This window comes from Lichenostomus cassidix, chromosome 28, assembly GCF_008360975.1.
Source record: "Lichenostomus cassidix isolate B80296 chromosome 28, HeHo_3.0, whole genome shotgun sequence".
Lineage (NCBI taxonomy): Eukaryota > Metazoa > Chordata > Aves > Passeriformes > Meliphagidae > Lichenostomus > Lichenostomus cassidix.
In genome coordinates this window covers 2,166,503-2,191,296 of record NC_139508.1, presented here as the reverse complement: position 1 = coordinate 2,191,296, position 24,794 = coordinate 2,166,503, and the positions used below count along the sequence as shown (strand labels likewise).

General features: G+C 46.2%; 1 protein-coding gene across 2 annotated transcripts; it reads left to right on the top strand.

Moving 5' to 3' along the window:
- Positions 1-24: 24 nt before the first annotated feature.
- SUGP1 (SURP and G-patch domain containing 1) lies at positions 25-24,417 on the top strand. Of its 2 annotated transcripts, none has more exons than XM_085040826.1 (14): positions 25-163; positions 1,952-2,123; positions 3,225-3,328; positions 4,418-4,639; positions 7,193-7,316; positions 9,562-9,665; positions 10,764-10,869; positions 13,232-13,704; positions 14,748-14,854; positions 17,317-17,494; positions 18,418-18,524; positions 19,849-19,994; positions 20,617-20,746; positions 23,892-24,417. In XM_085040826.1, exons 1-14 carry the CDS (start codon positions 139-141, stop codon positions 23,916-23,918), a joined length of 2,025 nt encoding a protein of 674 aa, XP_084896952.1. In that variant the 5' UTR covers positions 25-138; the 3' UTR covers positions 23,919-24,417. The 2 variants fall into 2 exon arrangements, with proteins under 2 accessions (XP_084896952.1, XP_084896951.1); XM_085040825.1 differs by having other exon boundaries at positions 26-163; positions 10,752-10,869.
- The last annotated feature ends 377 nt before the right edge of the window (positions 24,418-24,794 follow it).

Below are 24,794 nucleotides of genomic sequence, written 5' to 3'. Positions count from 1 at the left end.
GGCGGGAGCAGCGGGAAGCGCGGCGGGAGGAGCGGGCAGCGAGGCGGGCTGGCGCCGAACCAGAACTACACCTCCCAGAATGCCTCGCGGCGGCGCTGCCCCGGCGCGGCGCGGGGCACGCTGGGAAGGGGCTCCAAAATGGACAACCACAGGGATGCGCCAGGTACTGCCCGGCCCGGGGGGCTCCCGCCGCTCCCGCCGCTCCCCCACCTTCCCGGGCCTTCATCCCTCTCCTCCCGCCTCGCTGCCGCCCCTCGGCTCGCCCCCGCCGCTCCGGCTGGGCTGTGTGCCCGCGGTGGGCTGTATCCGCCCGGCCGGGGGCTCGGCGAGGCTCTCCGGTAAATCCAGCCGGGTTTGCCCTCAGCGCAACCCAACCGGAGCTTCGCGATGGCTTTTCCCACTTATTCCCTGCTCGTTTTCCCGCAGGATAGCCGGGCTGGTGGTTCGCGATGGCCCTTCTGGTTGTTTCCCCACAGAAAAGCCGAATTTGTGGTTTGAGGTGCTCTTCCCGCTAATTTTCCCCTTTTTTTCCCACAGGGAATTCGAGTTTCTAGTTCGGGATGCTCTCCCCGCTAATTTCCCCCTTTTTTCCCCTCAGAAAAGCAGATTTTGTGGTTCTGGTTGCTCTTCCCGCTTATTTTCTCTTTTTTTTCCCCACAGGGAATTCGAGTTTCTAGTTCTGGTTGCTCTCCCCGCTGATTTTTTCCCACAGGGAATTCGAGTTTGTAGTTCAGGGTGTTCTACCCGCTATTTTTTCCACTTTTTCCCCACAGAGAATTCGATTTTCTAGCTCTGGTTGCTCTTCCCGCTAATTTTCCCCTTTTTTCCCCACAGGGAATTCGAGTTTGTAGTTCTGGTTGCTCTCCCCACTAATTTTTCCCCTCTTTTCCCACAGAGACTTCGAGTTTTTAGTTCTTTTTTCCCCTCTTTTCCCACAGAGAATTCGAGTTTCTAGTTTGGAATGCTCTCCCTGCTAATTTTCCCCTTTTTTCCCCACAGAGAATTCGGAGTTTCTAGTTCTGGTTGCTCTCCCCACTAATTTTTCCCCACAGGAAACTCAGCTGTTCATTCTCTGTCCTTTTCCCCTTGGTTTTTTTTTGGGTTTGTTTTTTTTTTTTTTTCTGAGCTGGTGCTTCGTGGAGACCTCACTGTGGATTTTTATTCTTTTTTCCACAGGAAAAATGAGCCTTGATTTGGGATTTCCTAGTGAAACCCTTTTCCCACAGGGAAAATGAGCCTTGATTTGGGGTGGTTTTCCCATTCATTCCTCATTTTTCCACAGGGAATGTGAGCCTTGATTTGGGATGATCCCAGTGTTAATTCCCACATTTTTCCTCCAGAAAAAAAAATCTGCATTTTTCTACTCCAAAAGGAGGGAAAAAAGAAGATTAAGGAATCTGATACAGGAAATCCCAGGGAAATGAGGGAGTAAATCCCAGGAATTCGGGCAGGAAAACTTAAGGAATTCAGGGAGGAAAACCCAAGGAACTGAGGGAGGAAATCCCAGGGAAGTGAGAGAGAAAATCTCAGGAATTCAAGCAGGAAAACTCAGGGAATTCAGGGAGGAATTCCGGGAGGAAATCCCAAGGAATTCCGGGAGGAAATCCCAAGGAATTCCGGGAGGAAATCCCAAGGAATTCCGGGAGGAAAACTCAGAGAAGTCAGGGAGGAAATCCCAGGAATTCAGACAGGAAAACTCAGAGAAGTCAGGGAGGAAATCCCGAGGAATTCAGGCAAGAATTCAGAGAGGAAATCCCAGGAAATTCAGGCATGGAGTCAGGGAGAAAATCTCAAGGAACTGTGGGAGGAAATCCCAGGAATTCAGGCAAGAATTCAGGGAGGAAATCCCAAGAATTTCACCCCTCGATCTAGTCTGACCCCACCATTAACTCCGGAATTCTAATATTAACATTAACTAATATTAATTAATATTAACTCCCCGTTTCCCCAGGGAAGGCCAGCCGGTGGTTCGGGGTTTCCCAGTCCAAGTCAGCCAAGAGCAGTGTGAACATCCTGCAGCAGGAGGAGCTGATCGCCCAGAAGAAACGGGAGATCGAGGCGCGGCTGGAGCAGCAGGCCAGGCAGAACTCCCTCAGCATCCCGCAGATCCCGCTGCTGGGAGAGTGAGTGCTGGGGAATGCTGGGCTTTGGGAGGGTGGGAAGGGGGTGAGGGGGGAATAATGCTGGGTTTGGGGAGGTGAGGGAGGGAAATCATGGTTTTGGGGGAGTTGAGGGAGCGAAATCCTGGTTTGGGAGCATTTTAGGGGAGCTGAGGGAGGAAAATCCTGGTTTTAGGGGAGCTGAGGGAGGGAAATCCCAGCTTTGGTGGAGTTGAGGGAGGAGAATTCTGGTTTTGGGGGAGGAAAATCGAGGTTTTGGGGGATTTTTGGGAGCTGAGGGAGGAAAATCCTGGTTTTGGTGGAGCAGGGGGAGGGAAATCCTGGTTTTGCTGGAGTGGGGAAGGAAAATTCCAGTTCTGATGGAGCTGAGAGAGGAAAATCCTGGTTTTGAGGGAGTTGAGGGAGGAGGATCCTAGTTTTGGTGGAGTGGGGAAGGAAAATTCCAGTTTTGGTGGAGCTGAGGGAGGAAAATCCCAGGTTTGGGGGAGTTGAGGAAGGCAAATCCCGGTTTTGGGGGATTTTTTGGGAGCTGAGGGAGGAAAATCCCAGTTTTGGTGGAGTTGAGGGAGAAAAATCCTGGTTTTGGGGGACTTTTTGTGAGTGAGGGAAGAAAATCCTGGTTTTGGGGCAAGGCAAATCCCAAATTTGGTGGAGAAGGGAAGGAAAATCCTGGTTTTGAGGGATTTTTTGGGAGCTGAGGTAGGAAATTCCCAGTTCTGGTGGAGCTGAGGGAGGAAAATAATGGTTTTGGTGGAGTGGGGAAGGAAAATTCCAGTTTTGATGGAGCTGAGAGAGGAAAATCTCGGTTTTGGGGGATTTTTTGAGAGCGGAGGGAGGAAATCCTGCTTTTGGGGGAGTTGAGGGAGGAAAATCCCAGTTTTGGTGAAGCTGAGGGAGGAAAATCCCAATTTTAACGGAGCAGGAACCGAGCAGGCAGTGTGGCTAAATCCCTGAGCAGGAAAAAGATTTTAGGTTTTTTTGGGAATTCAAAAAAATTCCCAGTGTTAGGTGAGGAAAATCCTGAATTCCTGCTGTTTTTCCTGCCCCAAATCCCACATAAGAAAGATCCCAAATTCCTAATTTCTCATATTCTCTCCCACTCAGCGATGATGGCTCCGAAAATGAAGCTTCTGTGTCCAACAAATTTGTGAACGACGGGAGTTTCCTGCAGCAATTCCTGAAACTCCAGAGGGAAAAATCCAGTGCTGGTAGGTTTTTCCTAACCCTCTGGGGCTCTTGCTCCCTGAAAATATTCCCTGAGTTCTTCCTGGGGAATTCGGGAGGAATTTATTCCTCAAAATTAGGTGTTTCTCCCCTCAAAATTGGGGTTTTGTCCCCTTAAAATTGTGGGGTTTTTTCCCCTCAAAATTGGGTGCTTTTTCCCCTTAAAATTGAGTTGGTTTTTCCCCTCAAAATTGGGTGTTTTTTCCCCTCAAAATTGAAGGTTTTTCCCCTCAAAATTTGGTGGGGTTTTTCCTCAAAACTGTGCAGTTTATCCTTTCAAATTTAGAGCTTTTATCCGTTCACATTGTGGGGTTTCCCCTTTCAGATTTGGGAGTTTATCCCTTTGAATTTCTTCTCTTATGGAAAACCATCAGCACTTTTGGGGTTTCCTTTTATTCTCTCCTCACAAACTGTCCCAAATCCCCTCAACAACTCCAGGAATGCTCCACCCCAAACTGAGGATTCCCAGGAATAATTTCCCCTTTATTTTCTCCTCACAAACTGCCCCAAATCCCTTCAACAGCTCCGAGAAAATGCTCTGGCTACAAACCCTGGGAAGAAGCGGCCAGGACAGGCCTAGGCTCCAGGCCCAGAGCTATTCCCATCCCAAACTATGGATTCCTAGGAACTTTTTTCCCTTTTTTCTCTCTCCTCAGAAACTCCCCCAAATCCCCCCACCAATTCTGGAAATGCTCCAGCTCCCACTCCCGGGAAGAAGCCGGCGCTGCTGGGCAAGCGGCCTGGCCAGACCCTCAGCAGGATGCTGCAGGCCCGGAATTTTCCCCATCCCAAACCTGGGATTCCCACAAACTCTTCCTTCCATTCTCTCCTCAGAAACTGCTCTAAAATCTCTGGGAATGCCTCAGCCCAAACCCAGGATTTCCAGGAATAATTTCTCTTTCACTTTCTCCTCACAAACTGCCTCAAATCCCTTCAACAACTCCAAGAAAATGCTCTGGCTCCAAACTCCGGGAAGCAGCAGCCAGGGCAGGCCTCGGCTCCAGGCCTGGAACCTTTCCCACCCCAAACCCAGGATTCCTAGGAACTTTTTCCCCTTTTTTCTCTCTCCTCAGAAGCACCAAATCCCCCCAACAATTCTGGAAATGCTCCAGCTCCCACTCCCGGGAAGAAGCCGGCGCTGCTGGGCAAGCGGCCTGGCCAGACCCTCAGCAGGATGCTCCAGGCCCGGAATCTTCCCCATCCCAAGCCCAGCCCCGTCCTGAGCCGCCTCAGCGTCTTCCAGGCTCCGGATGAGGATGAGGAGGAGGATTACGAGCAGTGGTTGGAGATCAAAGGTAAGTGGGAGCTGCGGGGATGGAGCTGGGATGGTGGGGATAGGATTGCCTGAGTCCCAGTGGGGAGTGGGGTGGGGTTTGTCCTGGGATTTTATAGGGATAGAGGATAGTTTGGGACAGGATTGCCTCAATTCCCCATGGAGAAGTGGGTTGCTTTTTATCCTGGGATAGGGGTTAGTTTGGAACAGGATTCTCTCAATCCTCTATGGAGAATTGGGTTGGTTTCTATACTGGGATCAGTTTGGGACAGGATTCCCTAAATCCCAGTAGGGAGTGGGGTAGGTTTTATCCTGGGATGGGGATTAGTTTGGGACAGGATTGCCTGAATCCCAGTGGGGAGTGGGGTGGGGTTTATCCTGGGTCTTTATAGGGATAGAGGGTAGTTTGGGACAGGATTCGTTAAATCCCAGTAGGGAATGGGATGGGGTTTTATCCTGGGATAGGGAATCAGTTTGGAACAGGACTCTCTCAATCCCCTATGGAGAATTGGGTTGGTTTCTATCCTGGGATCAGTTTGGGACAAGATTCCCTAAATCCCAGTAGGGAATGGGGTGGGTTTTATCCTGGGATTTTATCCTGGGATAGGGATTAGTTTGGGATAGGATTCTCTCAGTCCCAGTGAAGATTTGGGGTGGGTTTTTATCCTGGGTTTTATCCTGGGTTTTTATCCTGGGATAGAGAATAGTTTGGGACAGGATTCCCTCAGTCCCAAAGGGAATGGGGTGGGTCGTGCCAAGTGCTGGGCTGCCTAGGAAATCCTGATTTTTGTGCCTAAAATGGGATTTTTGGGGGTTTAAGTGATGGAAAAGGAGGAATTAGTTTGGGAATGCGAAGGGAAAACGACGTGGGTCAATAAATATAATAAATATCACATCCAGCACAGGTAAAAATCCGAATTCCAGCTCAAAAAATCTCACCTGACTGCTTGGAGTGGGATGGAAAAATGAGGATATTGCAGGAATTATCCCAGATTTCTTGGGATGGAAACCCTGAGGCAGATTTGCCTCCCAGTTGGAATTTCAGGGATGAGTTTCAATCAGGATAAAACAATGAAACTGATGTGTTTTAATCAGAATAAATCTGCTTTGTTGCCATGATTTATTTCTTTATCTGTTCCCAAAATCCCCTGGAATCGTTTCTGGTGGGATTTGTATCAACATAATCCTAGGAATTCTTGATTTGGGAATAAAATACTCTTAGAGGAATGGGAGAAATGCAGGGAGGTGGGTTGGGTTATCCTGAATTTCAGGATTAAATTTCAGGATTAATTTAAGGATTAAATTAATTTAAGGGTCAATTTCAGGATTAAATTGAAGGATAAAATTCAGGATAACCCATTGGATCAGCGTGGAGAACTCTAGTCCTTGCTTCCCAAAATTCCCAAAATCCCAGTGTTTCGTTCCCTGTGGGAATTCCAAAGAATTTGAAGCCAAAATCCAGTTTTTTTGGAGCCACAAAGAGCTGCTGCTCTGGGAATATTCTGGGAATATTCTGGGAATAATCTGGGAATAATGTGGAAATAATCTGGGAATATTCTGGGAATATTCAGGGAGTGGTTGGAATCCTAAATCCCTAGTGAGGATTGAAACCAAATTCCTACCTTTTCCCTGCTGGGAATATTTTTGGGAATAAATCCATTGGGAGCTAATTGTGCCACAATTAAAATGGAATTTGGTTTAAATTGAGTTGAAATTTCCAAACTGGGATGGAAACTGTGGATTCCTCATCCCTGGAATTGTCCTGGGAAGGAGGGAGGAGAGAAAAATTCAGGGAGAGCTTGGAGAGGATTTGGGATAAGGGATGGAGAGACAGGGAATGGATTGAACTGGGAATGGGAATTTGGGTGGATTTTGGGATGGAATTTTTAGCTGGGTAGGGAATTTGGGATGGAATTCCCATAAGGAATGGAGGGACAGGAGACAGGGAATGGATTGGAACTGAAAATGGGAATTTGGGTGGATTTTGGGAAGGAATTCCTCCCTGTGAGGATGATGAGGAGAATGGAATGGAATGGGATGGAATGGAATTCCCACAAGGGATGGAGGGACAGGAAATAGTTTCAGAATGGAAAAGGGAATTTGGGTGGATATTGGAAAGAAATTCCTGTCTGGGAGGATGATGAAGGTTTGGGATGGAATTCCCACAAGGAATGGAGGCACAGGGAATGGATTGAACTGGGAAATGGGAAATTTGGTGAGGTTTTTGGGAAGGAATTCCTGGCTGGGAGGGTGGTGAGGGTTTGGGATGGAATTCCCAGAGGATCCATGGATTCCCCTGGAATATCCCAGGCCAGGCTGGCACAGTGGGAATGGGATGAACACCAATCTCCCATCCCAAAACCCAAACCTTGGGCTTTCCCCCTTAGGAAAACCCCACCAAGGGACCCCAGAAAACCCCAAAAAACCCCAAAATGTTTTCAATTTCCAACCGCCTGCCCCATCTCATCCTCTCTCTCCCCATTCCCATCTGTCTGCTCCGTGCTTCCCGGCAGTAATTCCCTGTTTCCCGTGTTGGGGGTGAGTTGAACCCCAAAGTACTGACAGCTCCTTAAAGTTTTACCCCCAGAGGACCCCGAGGTGCGGCAGGTGGTGGAAAAGCTGGCCAGGTTCGTGGCCGAGGGGGGACCAAAGCTGGAGAAGGTGGCCATGGAGGACTACAGGGACAATCCTGCTTTTGGGTGAGTTTGGGGTTTGGGGGAAATGGGGGGTTTGTGGGGGAATGGTGGGAGGTGGGGTTGGGGGAGGTTTGGGATTCATTCTTGTTCTCTCTGAGGGGGAAAGTTTGGGATTTTTTCCTTCCCTGTGAGGGGAAAGTTTGGGATTTTTTCCTTCCCTGTGAGGGGAAAGTTTGGGATTTTTTCCTTCCCTGTGAGGGGAAAGTTTGGGATTTTTTCCTTCCCTGTGAGGGGAAAGTTTGGGATCTTTTCCTTCCCTGTGAGGGGAAAGTTTGGGATCTTTTCCTTCCCTGTGAGGGGAAAGTTTGGGATCTTTTCCTTCCCTGTGAGGGGAAAGTTTGGGATTTTTTCCTTCCCTGTGAGGGGAAAGTTTGGGATCTTTTCCTTCCCTGTGAGGGGAAAGTTTGGGATCTTTTCCTTCCCTGTGAGGGGAAAGTTTGGGATTTTTTCCTTCCCTGTGAGGGGAAAGTTTGGGATTTTTTCCTTCCCTGTGAGGGGAAAGTTTGGGATTTTTTCCTTCCCTGTGAGGGGAAAGTTTGGGATTTTTTCCTTCCCTGTGAGGGAAGTTTGGGATTTTCCTTCCTGTGAGGGAAAGTTTGGGATTTTTCCTTCCCTGTGAGGAAGTTTGGGATTTTTCCTTCCCTGTGAAAGTTTGGGATTTTTCTTCCTGTGAGGAAGGTTGGGATTTTTTCCTTCCCTGTGAGGGGAAGGTTTGGGATTTTTTCCTTCCCTGTGAGGGGAAGGTTTGGGATTTTTTCCTTCCCTGTGAGGGGAAGGTTTGGGATTTTTTCCCTTCCCTGTGAGGGGAAAGTTTGGGATTTTTTCCTTCCCTGTGAGGGGAAAGTTTGGGATTTTTTCCTTCCCTGTGAGGGGAAAGTTTGGGATTTTTTTCCTTCCCTGTGAGGGGAAAGTTTGGGATTTTTTTCCTTCCCTGTGAGGGGAAAGTTTGGGATTTTTTCCTTCCCTGTGAGGGGAAAGTTTGGGATTTTTTCCTTCCCTGTGAGGGGAAAGTTTGGGATTTTTTCCTTCCCTGTGAGGGGAAAGTTTGGGATTTTTTCCTTCCCTGTGAGGGGAAAGTTTGGGATCTTTTCCTTCCCTGTGAGGGGAAAGTTTGGGATCTTTTCCTTCCCTGTGAGGGGAAAGTTTGGGATCTTTTCCTTCCCTGTGAGGGGAAAGTTTGAGGTTTGGCTGTTCTCTCTGAGGGGAAAAGTTTGGGATTTGGTTGTTCTCTGTGAGGGGGAAAGTTTGGGATTTGGCTGTTCTCTCTGAGGGGGAAAGTTTGGGGTTTGGCTGTTCTCTCTGAGGGGAAAAGTTTGGGATTTGCTTGTTCCCTGTGAGGCAAAGTTTGGGATTCATTGTTTTTTGTTCTTTGCTGTGAGAGAGGAAAGTTTGGGATTTGTTCATTCCCTGTGAGAGAGAAAGTTTGGGATTCATTGCTGTTTATTCTTCCCTGTGAGGGGAAAGTTTGGGATTTGCTTGTTCCCTATGAGGGGGGAAGTTTGAGATTTTTTTCATTCCCTATGACGGGAAAAGTTTGGGATTTGTTTGTTTGCTGTGAAAGAGAAAGTTTGGGATTCATTTTTGTTTGTTCTCCCCTGTGAAGGGAAAAGCTTGGGATTTGTTTGTTCTCCCCTGTGAAGGGAAAAGCTTGGGATTTGTTTGTTCTTCCCTGTGAAGGGAAAAGTTTGGGATTCGTTGTTGTTTGGGATTTGTTGGTTGTTCCTGTGAGGGAGAAAAGTCTGGGATTTGTTTGTTCTTCCCTTTGAGGAGGAAAGTTTGGGATTCATTGTTTATTCCCAGTGAGGAGGGAATATTTATTATTTAGAATCCAGAGGATTTCTGGATTCTCCATCCCTGGAAATGTTCGTGGAAACCTTGGAAACTTCCAGAGCCTAAAGAGATTCTGGGAGAGCTGGAGAGGATTTGGGATCAGGAAATGGATTGGAGCTGGGAAATGGGAATTTGGGTGGATTTTGGGATGGAATTCCTGGCTGGGAGGGAATTTGGGATGGAATTCCCACAAGGGATGGAGGGACAGGAGACAGGGAATGGATTGGAACTGGAAAACAGTTGGAAATTTGGAAAAAAATCCAAAAATTTCGCTGCAAATCCTTGGATTAAAACCCCAAATCCACATTTTAAATGCATTCTGAGCAGTTTCTCCATTTTTCCATGTGGCATTCAGAGCAGTTTCTATCCCAAAATACCAACATTTGAATAATTATTCCTTTTTTCCCCTTTTTTCCAGCTTTTTGCATGATAAGAACAGCAGGGAATTCCTTTACTACAGGAAGAAAGTGGCAGAGATACGGAAAGAGAATCAAAATTCCCAAGCAGCCTCTTCCCAAAAAGGTAATTCCCACTGGGATCTGGGAAAATTGGGATTTTAACTAAGTTTTTAGGTTCTCTCAGCCCAGATTTAGGGATTCTTTTAGCCCTAATTATGTTTTTAGGGATTTTTTTTGGCCCTAACTGTGTTTTTAGGTTCCCTCAGCCCACATTTAGGGATTTTTTTAGCCCTAACTGTGTTTTTAGGCATTCTTTTGGCCCTAACTGTTGTTTTTAGGTTCTCTCAGCCCAGATTTGGGGATTCTTTTAGCCCTAACTGTGTTTTTAGGGATTCTTTTACCCCTAATTGTGTTTTTAGGTTCCCTCAGTCCAGATTTAGGGATTCTTTTACCCCTAATTGTGTTTTTAGGGTCTTTTTTTGGCACTAATTGTGTTTTTAGGTTCTCTCAGACCAGATTTAGGGATTCTTTTAGCCCTAACTATGTTTTTAGATCCCCTCAGCCCAGATGTATGGATTTTTTAGCCCTAAGCTGTGTTTTTAGGTTCCCTCATCCCAGTTTTACGGATTTTTTCGCCCTAACTGTGTTTTTAGGTTCCCTCATTCCAGATTTAGGGATTCTTTTAGCCCTAATTGTGTTTTTAGGGATTCTTTTAGCCCTAACTGTGTTTTTAGGTTCCCTCATTCCAGACTTAAGGATTTTTTAGCCCTAACTGTGTTTTTAGGTTCCCTCAGTCCAGATTAAGGGATTTTTTAGCCCCAGTTGTGTTTTTAGGGATTTTTTTCACCCTAACTGTGTTTTTAGGTTCTTTCAGCCCACATTTAGGGATTTTTCAGCCCTAATTGTGATTTTAGGGATTGTTTTACCCCTAATTGTGTTTCTCAGTCCAGATTTAGGGATTTTTTTAGCCCTGACTGTGTTTTTAGGTTCTCTCAGCCCAGATTTAAGGATTTTTTCACCCTAACTGTGTTTTTAGGTTCCCTCGGCCCAGATTTAGAGATTTTTCAGCCCTAATTGTTCCCTCAGCCCACATTTAGGGATTTTTAGCCCAAATTGTTCCCTCAGCCCAAATTTGGGGATTTTTTCAGCCCTAATTATTCCCTCAGCCCACATGTAGGGATTTTTCTCCCATCCTAATCGCTGCTCACAGTTTCTCCCCCAGCTGAGAGCAGCAATCCCACGCAGAGGCTGAGCAGAGCTGGGGCAGCTGGAGAGCCTGAGGGAGAGCCCAGCTCCCTGCAGGAGCACAGGGACAACCCTGCCTTCAGGTACGGAAACTCCCAAATTTTGGGCCTTTTTTTCCAGAGAATTAATGGGGAAAGTTGTGGGAATTCTGAGCTTGGGGTTTTAGAGTGATGAGAGTTGAGTCTTCAAGTTAGGGATGGTGAGGAGTCTGAGATGGAAGTTAACATCCTGCAGAACAGCAGAGAGATTCCTGCCTTCAGGTACAGAAAATTCCCAGGTTTTGGGGTTTTTTTAGGGGGAATTAATGGGAAAAGTTGTGATAATTGTGAGGTTGTGGTTTTAGAGTGATGAGAGTTGAGGTGGTTAAATTTGGGGTGCAGAGGGGTTTGAGGTGGAAGTTTTACCCTGCAGGAGCACAGGGACAACCCTGCCTTCAGGTACGGAAATTCCTAAATTTTGGGGCTTTTTTTCCTGGAAATTAATGGGAAAAGTTGTGGGAATTGTGAGGTTGTGGTTTTAGAGCGATGAGAGTTGAGATGGTTAAATTTGGGGTGCAGAGGGGTCTGAGGTGGAAGTTTTGCTCTGCAGAGCAATAGGGAAATTCTTGCTTTCAGGTACAGAAAATTCCTGTATTTTGGGGCTTTTTTTCCAGGGAATTAATGGGGAAAGTTGTGGGAATTGTGAGGTTTTGGTTTTAGAGCAATGAGAGTTGAAATCTTCAAGTTAGGGATGATGAGGAGTCTGAGATGGAAGTTTTGCCCTGCAGAGCAACAGGGAGAACTTTGCTTTCAGGCACAGAAAATTTTGGAGTTTTGGGGCTTTTTTTTCCAGGGAATTAACAGGGAAAGTTGGGAGAATTCTCAGCTTTCGAGGGCATTGTGGTTTTAGGGCACTGAGAGTTAAAGTGGTTAAATTTGGGGTGCAGAGGGGTTTGAGGTGGAAGTTTTACCCTGCAGCAGCACAGGGACAACCCTGCCTTCAGGTACGGAAAATTCCCAAATTTTGGGGCTTTTTTTTCCTGGAAATTAATGGGGAAAGTTGTGGGAATTGTGAGGTTGTGGTTTTAGAGTGATGAGAGTTGAGGTGGTTAAATTTGGGGTGCAGAGGGGTCTGAGGTGGAAGTTCTGCTGTGCAGAACAATAGGGAAATTCCTGCCTTCAGGTACAGAAAATTTGTGATTTTTGGGGCTTTTTTTTCCTGGGGAATTAATGGAAAAGGTTGTGGGAATTGTGAGCTTGCAGGCAGGTTTTGGTTTTAGGGCACCAAGTATTGAGGTGGTTAAATTTGGGTACAGAGGGGTCTGAAGTGGAAATTTTGCTCTGCAGAACAACAGGGAAATTCCTGCTTTCAGGTACAGAAATTCCCAAATTTTGGGCCTTTTTTTTTTGGGAATTAATGGGGAAAGTTGTGGGAATTCTGAGGTGCTGGATGCCCTGGAAAGCTGGGAATGCTCTGGGAATTGCAGGGAGGAAAAATCCCATTGCTCTGGGGAATTCCTGGGAATGCTCTGGGTGCTCCAGGAAGGAAAATTCCTGGGAAAACTGTGCTGAATTCCAGCCCTGGAGAGCTGGGAATGCTCTGAGAATATATTGGGAATTGCAGGGAGGAAAATCCCATTGCTCTGGGGAATTTCTGGAAATTCTCTGGGTGCTCCAGGCAGGAATTCCTGTGCTGGATCCATCTCTGGAGAGTTGGAAATGCTCTGGGAATTGCAGGAAGGAAAAATCCTGGGAAAAATCCTGCCCTGGAGAGTTGGGAATTGCATGGGAATGCTCTGGGAGTTACAGGAAGGAAAATCCCATTGCTCTGAGGAATTTCTGGGAATGCTCTGGGCACTCCAGGAAGGAAAATTCCTTGGAAAACTGTGCTGAATCCAGCCCTGGAGAACTGGGAATGGCCTGGGAATGCTCTGGGAATGCTCTGGGAATTGCAGGAAGGAAATCCCATTGCTCTGGGAGATTTCTGGGAATTGCAGGGAGGAAAAATCCATTGTCCTGGGGAATTCCTGGGAATGCTCTGGGTGCTCCAGGAAGGAAAATTCCTTGGAAAACTGTGCTGAATTCCAGCCCTGGAGAGCTGGGAATGGCCTGGGAAAGCTCTGAGGATATTTTGGGAATTGCAGGGAGGAAAATCCCATTGCTCTGGGGAATTCCTGGGAGTTGCAGGAAGGAAAAATCCATTGCTCTGGGGAATTCCTGGGAATTGCAGGGAGGAAAATCCCGTTGCTCTGGGGAATTCCTGGGAATTGCAGGGAGGAAAATCCCGTTGCTCTGGGGAATTCCTGGGAATTGCAGGGAGGAAATCCATTGCTCTGGGGAATTCCTGGGAATTGCAGGAAGGAAATCCATTGCTCTGGGAGATTCCTGGGAATGCTCTGGGTGCTCCAGGCAGGAATTCCTGCTCCATCCCTGATCCCAGTGAATCCCTGGATGTTTTTCCTCCCAGGTTTCTGTCGGATCCCCCCAGCCAGGCTGGAATTTCCCCTTTTCCTGGAGAATCCCTGAAGAGGAAAAGCAGCCCTGAGGCTTCTCCTTCCCCTCTGTGCTTCCCAAACATCCCAAATATCCCAAATAATATCCCAAATCTTGCTCTTCCCATTCCCTGTCCTCTTCCCATTCCTTCCACCTCACCTTCCTCATCCTCATCCAACCCCCTGGAGCAGCAAATCCCAAATCTTCCCACAATCCCAAATCTCCCCACCATCCCAAATATTCCCACAATCCCAAATCCCTCCACAATCCCAAATATTCCTACGATCCCAAATCCTCCCACGATCCCAAATGCCTCTGCAACCCCAAATTCTGCTCCTGGCTGCACCAAGAAGAAGAGGAAGAGCCGCTGGGGGCCTGAGGAGGAGAAGGTGGAGTTGCCTCTGCCACAGCTGGTGCAGCAGCTGGATTCTCCCTCTCCTCTCTCAGGTGAGCTTGTGGGGTGTGGAGTTGGGATTTTGGGGAATTTTTGGGGTTTTTTGAGAATTTTTTTGGGTTTTCAGGGGATTTTTTTTTGTTTTTCTGGGGTTTTTTTGGATTTTAAGGGGATTTTTTGGGGGATTTTTTTGGCTTTTCCAGGGAATTTTGAGGTTTTCTGGGGAATTTTTTTTTGGTTTTCTGGGGATTTTGGGGTTTTCAGAGTTTTTTTTCTGTTTTTCTGGGGGTTTTTTGGATTTTCCTGGGGATTTTTTGGGGGGTTTCTGGGAGAAAACCTCTACCACAGTTGGTGCAGCAGCTGGATTCTCCCTCTTCTCTCTCAGGTGAGCTTGTGGGGCATGGAGTTGGGATTTTGGGGATTTTTGGGGTTTTTCAGGAATTTTTTGGGGATTTTTTTGAGATTTTTGGGGATTTTTTGGGGTTCTCTGGGGATTTTTTGGGGTTTGGGGGGTTTTTCTGGGAATCTTTTTGGTTTTTCTGGGAATTTCTTTTTTGTTTTCTGGGAATTTTTTTTTTCCCCAGGGGGTTTTAGGGTTTTCTTGGGATTTTTTTGGGGAGTTTTCTGGGGATTTTTGGGTTTTTCCAGGCAGGTTTTTTTTTAATTTTTGGGTTTTCTAAAGTTTTTTGGGGTTTTTCTGAGCATTTTTGGGGGTTTTCCAGAGATTTTATGGCTTTTTCCATGGATTTTTGGGAGTTTTCTGTGCAAAGTGCCTAATACAGTAAAAAACCCCAAAATGCTTAAACATTAATAATCCCAAACATTTCAACCCTATGCAAAAACACCTAATATAGGACAAAAACCCAAAACCTTTAAATCTGGATAATCCTGAGTGTTTTAACCCTATAGAAAAATACCTGAAAGAGGGAAAAATCATAAAATGTACAAATATGAATAATCCTAAATATTTCAACCCTAAAAAACACCTAATTAGGGAAAAACTACAAAACCTGGAAGTCCCAAACTGCAATTTGGATTTCCCAAACTGGATTTTTTCATGTTTTTCCAACCCTTTTTTCCCATTTTTCCCTTCCAGTCCAGGACCTGAAGGGTTTGGGATATGAAAAAGGCAAACCTGTGGGGTTGGTTGGAGTCACTGAGCTCTCCGAGGCTCAGAAGAAGCAGCTGAAGGAGCAGCAGGAGGTAAATCCCAAAAAATTATCCCAAAAAATTATCCCAAAATTCCCAGTTTGGGAATAACAGAGGAGATTTTCTGCTGGGAAGTCCTTGGGGATTGCAGGGGTGGAGTTAGGGGGAATAGGGGAGGAGCTGGGGGAGTTGGAGCCTAAAATCCCAAATCTGTGGGGTCTGGAATTAGTGGGAATAGCAAAGGAATTGGAGGCTAAAATCCCAAATCTATGGGGTCTGGAATTAGTGGGAATTGGAGGCTAAAATCCCAAATTTGTGGGGAACGGAATTAGTGGGAATAGCAAAGGAATTGGGGGAATTGGAGCCTAAAATCCCAAATCTGTGGGTTTGGAATTAGAGGGAATTGCAGTCTAAAATCCCAAATCTATGGGGTCTGGAATTAGTGGGAATTGGGGGAATTGGAGCTTAAAATCCCAAATCTGTGGGGTCTGGAATTAGTGGGAATTGGAGCCTAAAATCCCAAATCTATGGGGTCTGGAATTAGTGGGAATTGAGGGAATTGGAGCTTAAAATCCCAAATCTGTGGGGTCTGGAATTAGTGGGAATTGAGGGAATTGGAGTCTAAAATCCCAAATTTGTGGGGAATGGAATTAGTGGGAATAGGAAAGGAATTGGTGGAATTGGAGGCTAAAATCCCAAATCTGTGGGGTCTGGAATTAGTGGGAATTGGAGACTAAAATCCTAAATATCTGGGTTCTGGAACGAGTGGGAATTGGGGGAATTGGAGCCTTTCTGGCCCTAAAATCCCAAATATCTTGGGATTGGAATTAGCGGGAACTGGGGGAATTGCAGTCTAAAATCCCAAATCTATGGGGTCTGGAATTAGTGGGAATTGGAGCTTAAAATCCCAAATCTGTGGGGATTGGAATCAGTGGGAATTGGAGCCTTTCCAGCTCTAAAATCCCAAATCTGTGGGGTCTGGAATGAGTGAGAATTGGAGCCTTTCCAGCTCTAAAATCTCAAATCTGTGGGGTCTGGAATGAGTGAGAATTGGGAGAATTGGAGCCTTTCTGGCCCTAAAATCCCAAATCTGTCGGGTCTGGAATTAGTGGGAGTAGCAAAGGAATTGATACCCTCTTGGGTTTAGAGCTGCTCTGGGCTGTTTTTTAGGATCAATCCCATATTTCCCTTATTTTTGATGATTCCCAGATGCAGCAGATGTACAGCATGGTCAGCAGCCATGCAGTTCTGTGGGATCTGGGATTCTGTAGGGTTTCGGGATTTTTTCAGGTTCTGAGCCATTTTCTCCAGGATTTTTGGGATCAATCCCGGTTTTTCCCTGTTCCCAGATGCAGCAGATGTACGACATGATCATGCAGCACTAGAGGGCCATGCAGGACATGCAGTTCTGTGGGATCACCTACAGCTTTTAGGATTCTTTAGGGTTTTGGTATTTTTTCAGGTTCTGAGCTGGTTTTTTTGGGATCCATGGGATCAATCCCATATTTTTGGTGATTCCCAGATGCAGCAGATGTACAACATGATCATGCAGCACAAGAAGCCATGCAGGACATGCAGTTCTGTGGGATCACCCACAGCTTTCAGAGTTGGGCTTTCAGGATTCTGTAGGATTTGGAGCTGGTTTTTTGGGATCAATCCCATATTTCCCATATTTCCCATGCTTCCCAGATGCAGCAGATATACGACATGATCATACACAAGTAGCCATGCAGGACATGCAGCTGCTGTGGGATCTAGGATTCTTTAGGATTTTGGGGTTCTTTCGAGTTTGGAGCTGCTCTGAGCTGGTTTTTTGGGATCAATCCCGGTTTTCCCCATTCCCAGATGCAGCAGATGTACAACATGATCCTACAGCATGAGAGGAGCATGCAGGACATGCAGTTCTGTGGGATCACCCACAGCTTTCAGAGTTGGGCTTTCAGCATTCTGTAGGATTTTGGGATTCTGTAGGGTTTGGAGCCATTTTTTTGGGATCAATCCCTGTTTTCCCCCGTTCCCAGATGCTGCACATGTACGACATGATCATGCAGCACAAGAGGGCCATGCAGGACATGTGGGATCACTGAGCAGCTTTTAGGATTCTTTAGGTTTTCCGGATTTTTTCAGTTTCTGAGCCATTTTCTCCAGGATTTTTGGGATCAATCCCATATTTCCCCCATTCCCAGATGCTGCAGATGTACAACATGATCATGCAGCACAAGAGGGCCATGCAGGACATGCAGCTGCTGTGGGATCACTGAGCAGCTTTTGGGATCCTTCGGGCTTTTGGGATTTTTTAGGTTTTAGAGCTGCTCTGAGCTGTTTTTTTGGGATCAATCCCTGTTTTTCCCCGTTCCCAGATGCAGCAGATGTACGACATGATCATGCAGCACAAGAGGGCCATGCAGGACATGTGGGATCACTGAGCAGCTTCTGGGATTCTGTAGGATTTGGGGATTTTTTCAGTTTCTGAGCCATTTTTTGGGGCTGAATCCCATATTTTTGATGCTTCCCAGATGCAGCAGATGTACGACATGATCATGCAGCACAAGAGGGCCATGCAGGACATGCAGCTGCTGTGGGAACGAGCCCTGCAGCAGCACCAGCACGGCTACGACAGCGACGAGGAGGTGGACAGCGAGCTGGGCACCTGGGAGCACCGCCTGCGCCGCATGGAGATGGACAAGACCCGCGGTGAGCCCTGTGCCCACACTCCAGAGGGGACTGGGGGCTGGTCCCAGGGATTGGGGACTGCAGGGGGGTTGGCAGAGCTGGGGTGGACCTGGAATCCCGAGGGATGGACCAGGAATCCCAAGGGATGGACCAGGAATGTTGTTTTCTCCATGTTTTTTTGGAGTGAAGATCTCACTGAGCATTCCTGGGAGGTTTTGTGATCCAGAATCCTCATGGAATCCCAAGGGATGCACCAGAAATCCCGAGGAATGCTCCATGAACGTTGTTTTCTCCATGGTTTTGTGGAGTGAAGGTCTCACTGGGCATTCCTGGACCCCAAACCCCAAAATCCTGAAGGATGCTCCATGAATAATGTTTTCTCCATGATTTTTTGGAGTGAGGATCTCACTGAGCATTCCTGGGAGGTTTTGTGCTCCAGAAACCCAAAACCCCCAAAACCCAAACCCAAAACCAACAACCCACAACCCCCCAACAAACCTGGGAGATTTTGTGCTCCACAAATCCCAAGGGATTCTCCATGAATGTTGTTTTCTCCCTGATACTTTGGAGTGAAGATCTCACTGGGCATCGCTGGGAGGTTTTGTGCTCCAGAATCCTCCTGGAGTCCAAATCCCTCTGGAATCCCAAGGGATTCTCCATGAACATTGTGTTCTATGGTTTTTCACAGTGGGGATCTCACTGGGTATTCCTGAGATGCCCCAGAAATCCCAAGGGATACTCCATAAATGCTGTTTTCTCCATGGTTTTTCCAAGTGGATATTTTGTGTGTCCCTGGGAGGTTTTGTGCTCCACAAATCCCACTGAAATCCCAAGGGATTCTTCATGAATCCCTAATTTTCCAGAGTAGAAATCTCCCTGAGCATTCCTGGCAATCCTGATGCCCCCAAAACCCCAGGATTTCTCCCTAAATCCCAATTTTGCAGAGTGGGCCGAGCAGCTGACCCAGATGGGTCGAGGCAAACATTTCATTGGTGATTTCCTCCCTCCGGACGAGCTGGAGAAATTCATGGAGACCTTCAAGGCACTGAAGGTGAGGATTTTTGGGAATTTGGGAAAGCTCCAGGCGATTCCCAAAGCTGGGAATTCCTCCTTGCCCAGGGAGGGAAAAGAGGGAAAAAAAGGGATCAATTTTCTCACAGTTTTTCATCAGTTTTGCCTTGGTTTTCCCTCCATTTTAGATCAGTTTTCCATCAGTTTTTCCCTCCATTTTCCCTCGGTTTTTTTTCTCAGTTTTCCCTCAGTTTTTTCCTTTTTTCCCCCTCATTTTCTCTCAGTTTTCCCGTTTTTCCATAATTTTCCCTGTTTTTCCATCACTTTTCCCCCTCATCACTTTCCCCTCACATTTTCCCTCAGTTTTCCCCTGATTTTCCATCACTTTTCCCTCAGTTCTCCCCTCACATTTTCCCTCAGTTTTTCCCCAGTTTTTCCATTACTTTTCCCTCCATTTCTCCATCACTTTCCCCTCAGTTTTTCCCTCAGGTTTCCTCCCAGTTTTTCCCTGTTTTTCCATCACTTTCCCCTTGGTTTTCCCTCACTTTCCCCTCAGTTTTCCCTCACTTTCCCCTCAGTTTTCGCTCAGTTTTTTCCCCTCAGGTTTTCCCCTCAGGTTTCCCTCAGTTTCCTCCTCAGTTTTCCCTCCGTTTTTCCCTGTTTCTCCATCGTTTTCCCCTCAGGTTTTCCCCTCAGGTTTTCCCCTCAGGTTTTCCCCTCAGGTTTTCCCCTCAGGTTTTCCCCTCAGGTTTTCCCCTCAGGTTTTCCCCTCAGGTTTTCCCCTCAGGTTTTCCCCTATTTTTGCACCATTTTCCCCTCTGTTTTGCCATCACTTTTCCTCCAGTTTTCCCCTCAATTTTTCCATCAATTTCCCCTCAGGTTTTTTTCCCCCTCGGGAAACTGAGGGTTTTCCCTCAGTTTTCCCCTCCATTTTAGATCAATTTCCCCTCAGTTTTCCCCTGTTTTTCCATCACTTTCCCCCTCAGCTTTTCCACTTTTCCCATCACTTTTCCCTCCATTTTCCCATCACTTTTTCCTCAAGTTTTTTTTCCCCTCATGTTTTTCCTCTCAGGTTTTCCCCTCCATTTTCCATCATTTTCCTCTCAGGTTTTCCCTCTTTTCCCCTCACTTTTCATATGAAATGAAGAATCACCTTTCCCCACCTTTTCCATGGAATGAAAAATCACTTTTTCCTTCTTCTTTCCTGAAATGAAAAATCACTTTTTCCCTGATTTTTTCCCTCTTTTACCTTGAAATGAAAAATCACGTTTTCCCACTTTTTCCCTGGAATGAAAAATCACATTTTCCCACTTATTCCCCCTTTTTCCACCGAACAAAAAAAATCCCATTTTTCCCCACTCCAGGAGGGCAGGGAGCCGGATTATTCCGAATACAAGGAATTCAAACTGACCATTGAGAACATCGGATACCAAATGCTGATGAAAATGGGATGGAAGGAAGGAGAAGGATTGGGATCGGAAGGGCAGGGAATTAAAAATCCCGTCAGCAAGTGAGTGTTTTCCCCATGGATTTTCCCTTTTTTTGGGGGAATTTCAGCTGGAATTCCTGGGATTCCTCACCTGAGCGCAGAGAACTCAACCCAGGAGAAAACTCCATGGGAATTCCCATTTTTCCAGGGGCACCACAGCCATGGATGGGGCAGGATTTGGGAATTCAGGGAGACAATTCCATGGGAATTCCTGCAGGAAATGGATTTTGGGGATTCAGGGGGACAATTCCATGGGAATTCCCATTGTTGCAGGGGCACCACAGCTGTGGACAGGGCAGGATTTGGGGAATCAGGGGAGGAAATTCCATGGGAATTCCTGCAGGAAATGGATCTGGGGAATCAGGGGAGGAGATTCCATGGGAATTCCCATTTTTCCAGGGGCACCAGGAGCAGGATTTGGGGAATAATTTGGGGTAGTTCCACGGGAATTCCCATTTTTCCTGGGGCACCACAGCTGTGGATGGAGCAGGATTTGGGAAATCATTCTGGGGAATTCCCAGGATTATTCCATGGCAATAATTCCATGAGAATTCCCATTTTTCCAGGGGCACCACAGTGGTGGATGGAGCAGGATTTAGGGACTCATTTGGGATAATTCCGTGGATTATTCCCATTTTTCCAGGGGCACCACGGCCGTGGATGGAGCAGGATTTGGGATCGAGCGCCCGGCCGAGCTCACCAAGGAGGATGATGAGTATGAAGCTTTCCGGAAACGAATGATGCTGGCGTACCGATTCCGGCCTAATCCCTTGGTAGGGGAATGCTGGGAATGTTTGGGAATGTTTGGGGGTGTTTGGGGGTGTTTGGGAATGGGGATGATGCTGGCATATGGATTCCGGCCCAGCCCCCTGGTATGGGAGTGCTGGGAAAATTGGGAATTTCGGGAATGTTTGGGATGTTTGGGAATGATGATGCTGACGTATTGATTCCGGCCAAATCCATTGGTATGGGAATTTTGGGAATATTTGGGAATGTTCAGGAATGGGAATGGGATGGGGATGATGCTGGTATATCACTCCTGGCCTAATGCATTGGTAGGGGAATTTTGGGAATGTTGGGAATGTTTGGGAATGGGGATGATACTGGCATATGGCTTCTGACCTAATCCATTTGTTCAGGAATTTTGGGAATGTTCGGAATGGGATGGGAATGGGATGGGAATGGGATGGGGATGATGGTGGCAAATCTCTCCTGGCCTAATCCATTGGTATGGGAAAAATTGGGAATAATTGGGAATGGGAATGGGATGGGGATGATGCTGGCATATTGATTCCAGCCTAATCTGTTGGTATGGGAATGCTGGGAAAATTGGGAATTTCGGGAATGTTTGGGGATGTTTGGGGATGGGGATGATGCTGGCATATCAATTCCAGCCTAATCCATTGATATGGGAAAAATTGGGAATAATTGGGAATGGGAATGGGATGGGGATGATGCTGGCATATTGATTCCAGCCTAATCTGTTGGTATGGGAATAATTGGGAATGAGGATGGGAATGGGATGGAGATGATGCTGGCATATTGATTCCAGCCTAATCTACTGGTATGGGAATTTTGGGAATGTTTGGGAATGGGAATGTTCGGGAATGGGAATGATGCTGGCATATGGCTTAATCCGTTGGCATAGGAATTTTGGGAATGGTTGGGAATGTTTGGAAATGTATGGGAATGGGATGGGAATTATGCTGGCATATTGATTCCAGCCTAATCCACTGTTATGGGAATTTTGGGAATGTTTGGGAATGGGGATGATGCTGACATATTGATTCCAGCCAAATCCATTGGTGTGGGAAAAACTGGTAATATTGGGAATGGGAATGGGATGGGGATGATGCTGGCATATCGATTCCAGCCTAATCTGCTGGTTTGGGAATTTCGGGAATGTTTGGGAATGGGGATGATGTTGGTATATGGCTTCCAGCCCAATCCATTGGTATGGGAAAAATCGGGAATATTGGGAATGGGAATGGGGATGATGCTGGCATGTCAATTCCAGCCTGATGTACTGGTATGGGAATTTTGGGAATTTTGGGAATGTTTGGGAATGGGGATGATGCTGGCATATCTCTCCTGGCCTAATCCATTGGTATGGGAATTCTGGGAATATTTGGGAATGTTTGGGAATGGGGATGGGAATGTTTGGGAATGGGATTGATGCTGGTATGTCTCTCCTGACCTAGTCTATTGGTATGGGAATTCTGGGAATATTTGGGAATGGGGATGATGCTGGCATGTTGCTTCCGGCCTAATCCATTGGTGTGGGAATTTTGGGAATATTTGGGAATGGGATGGAGATTATGCTGCTGTATTTCTCCTGGTCTAATCCATCAGTGTGGGAAAAACTGGGAATCTTGGGAATGGGGATGGAATGGAGATGATGCTGGCGTATCGATTCCAGCCCAATCCACTGGTATGGGAATGCTGGGAATTTTGGGAATTTTGGGGATGGTGATGGGATGATGCTGGCATATTGCTTCCAGCCCAATCCATTGGTATGGGAATAATTGAAAATGTATGGGAATGTTTGGGAATGGGATGATGATGCTGGTATATCAATTCCAGCCTGATGTACTGGTATGGGAATTTTGGGAATATTTGGGAATGTTTGGGAATGGGAATGGTGCTGGCTTCTGGGCCTAATCCATTTGTTCAGGAATTTCTGGGAATGTTGGGAATGTTTGGGAATGGGGATGATGCTGGTATATCAACTCCAGCCTAATCTACTGGTATGGGAATTTTTGGGAATTTCGGGAATGTTTGGGAATGGGAATGGGATGATGCTGGTATATCACTCCTGGCCTAATCCATTGGTATGGGAATTTTGGGAATATTTGGGAATGGGGATGGGATGAATCCATGGAAATGAGGCAGGGAAAAATCCCTGGAATCACCCAGAAAGCTCCAGAAACTCCGGGAATGTTTGCTCCTCCAGCCCCATAAAAATCCCTGACATTTGGGATTCTCCACTCATCCCAAACCCATTTATCATCCCAGAACATCCCTGGCTGTGGAGTTTTCCTTCCCTTTTTCTGAACACAAATCCCAAATTTATTTATAGCTTTTATCAAACCCCTGCCAAGGAATCTTCTCCACGAATCCCTAAATTCCTTTGGAATTTTCCAGGGAGCAAAAACCAAGCTTGGATTTTCCATTTTCCCTTCAATTTTGTGAGAAAAATGGTGAATTCCACATTCCAGTGATTTTTCCCACCCCATCCAGATGCTGATTTTTGGGATAAAACCCTCAATCCTGATGATTTTTCCATGTTTTTTTCTCCCTTTCCCTTTAATTTTGGGACAAATCAGAGAATTCCACATGCCAGTGATTTTCCCACTCCAAGTACTTACTTTTGGGATAAAAACCCAAATCCTGATGATTTTTCCATGTTTTTTTTCTCCCTTTCCCTTTAATATTGCAACCAATCAGAGAATTCCACATTCCAGAAGTTTTCCAACCCCATCCAAGTACTTATTTTTGGGATAAAACCCCAAATCTTGATAATTTTTCCATGGTTTTTCCCCTTTCCCTTTAATATTGCAACCAATCAGAGAATTCCACATTCCAGTGATTTTCCCACCCCATCCAGATGCTGATTTTTGGGATAAAACCCCAAATCCTGATGATTTTTCCATGTTTTTTTCTCCCTTTCCCTTTAATATTGCAACCAATCAGAGAATTCCTCATTCCAGAAGTTTTCTCACTCCATCCAAGTAATTATTTTTGGGATAAAACTCCCAATATTGATCATTTTTCCATGGTTTTTTTCTCCCTTTCCCTTCAATTTTGTAACAAATCAGAGAATTCCACATTCCAGTGATTTTCCCACCCCATCCAGATGCTGATTTTTGGGATAAAACCCCAAATCCTGATGATTTTCCCACATTTTTCTCCCCACAGAACAACCCACGACGACCTTACTACTGAGGAAGGATTTTCCAGAGAGTTTTCCAGAGAAATTTCATCCCAAAATTTCATCATCCACCTCCTCCTTCCCGCCGTTATCCAAATTTTGGGGATCTCAACTCCGGAAAAAACCATCCCAGGTTTTATTTTTTTGGGATGAAACCCCAAATTTCCACCGTTTTGGGGGTTGGGAGGATTGAATTCCTCGATTTTTAATCCCAAAAAATCCCAAAATTGGGGGAAATGGGATTGGAATCAGTGCCTCCATTCCAAGGAAATTCCAAGGATTTGAGGGATCCAGGGTGGGATTTATTGGATTGATTTGGATTTATTTCCAATCCTGGATATTTTGCCAACACCTCCTGTGCTTTTTCTTTTTTTGGGAATGAGGGAAACCCGAAATTCCAACGCTTTGGAAAAAAATCCGGGTGGATTTTGTCCTGAAAAGGTTAAAAAACAAAAATATGGAAATATGAATTTTCTCCGTGGATTCTGTAAATAAAATCAAACTTGTTTGTTCCTTAGGTTTCATCCTCGAATTTCTGGGAATTTTGGGGAATTATTGGGAATTTTGGGGAATTATTTTGGCTTTTCCCTGGGGTGGGAGGCTGATTTGGAGCTCATTTTTCCAAGGATTTTAGGGAAACTTCCCAGCTCCTCCCAGAGGGACAATCCCAGGCCAAATTCCAAGAAAATCCCAGGATTATCCCAGGGCAAATTCCAGGACAATTCCATGACAATCGAGGGCAAATTCCAGGTCAATCCCAGGCCAAATTCCAGTTAAATTCCAGGACAATCCCGGGGCGAATTCCAGGAAAATTCCAGGACAATCCCAGGCCAAATTCCAGGAAAATCCCAGGACAATCCCGGGGCAAATTCCAGGAAAACCCCATGGTG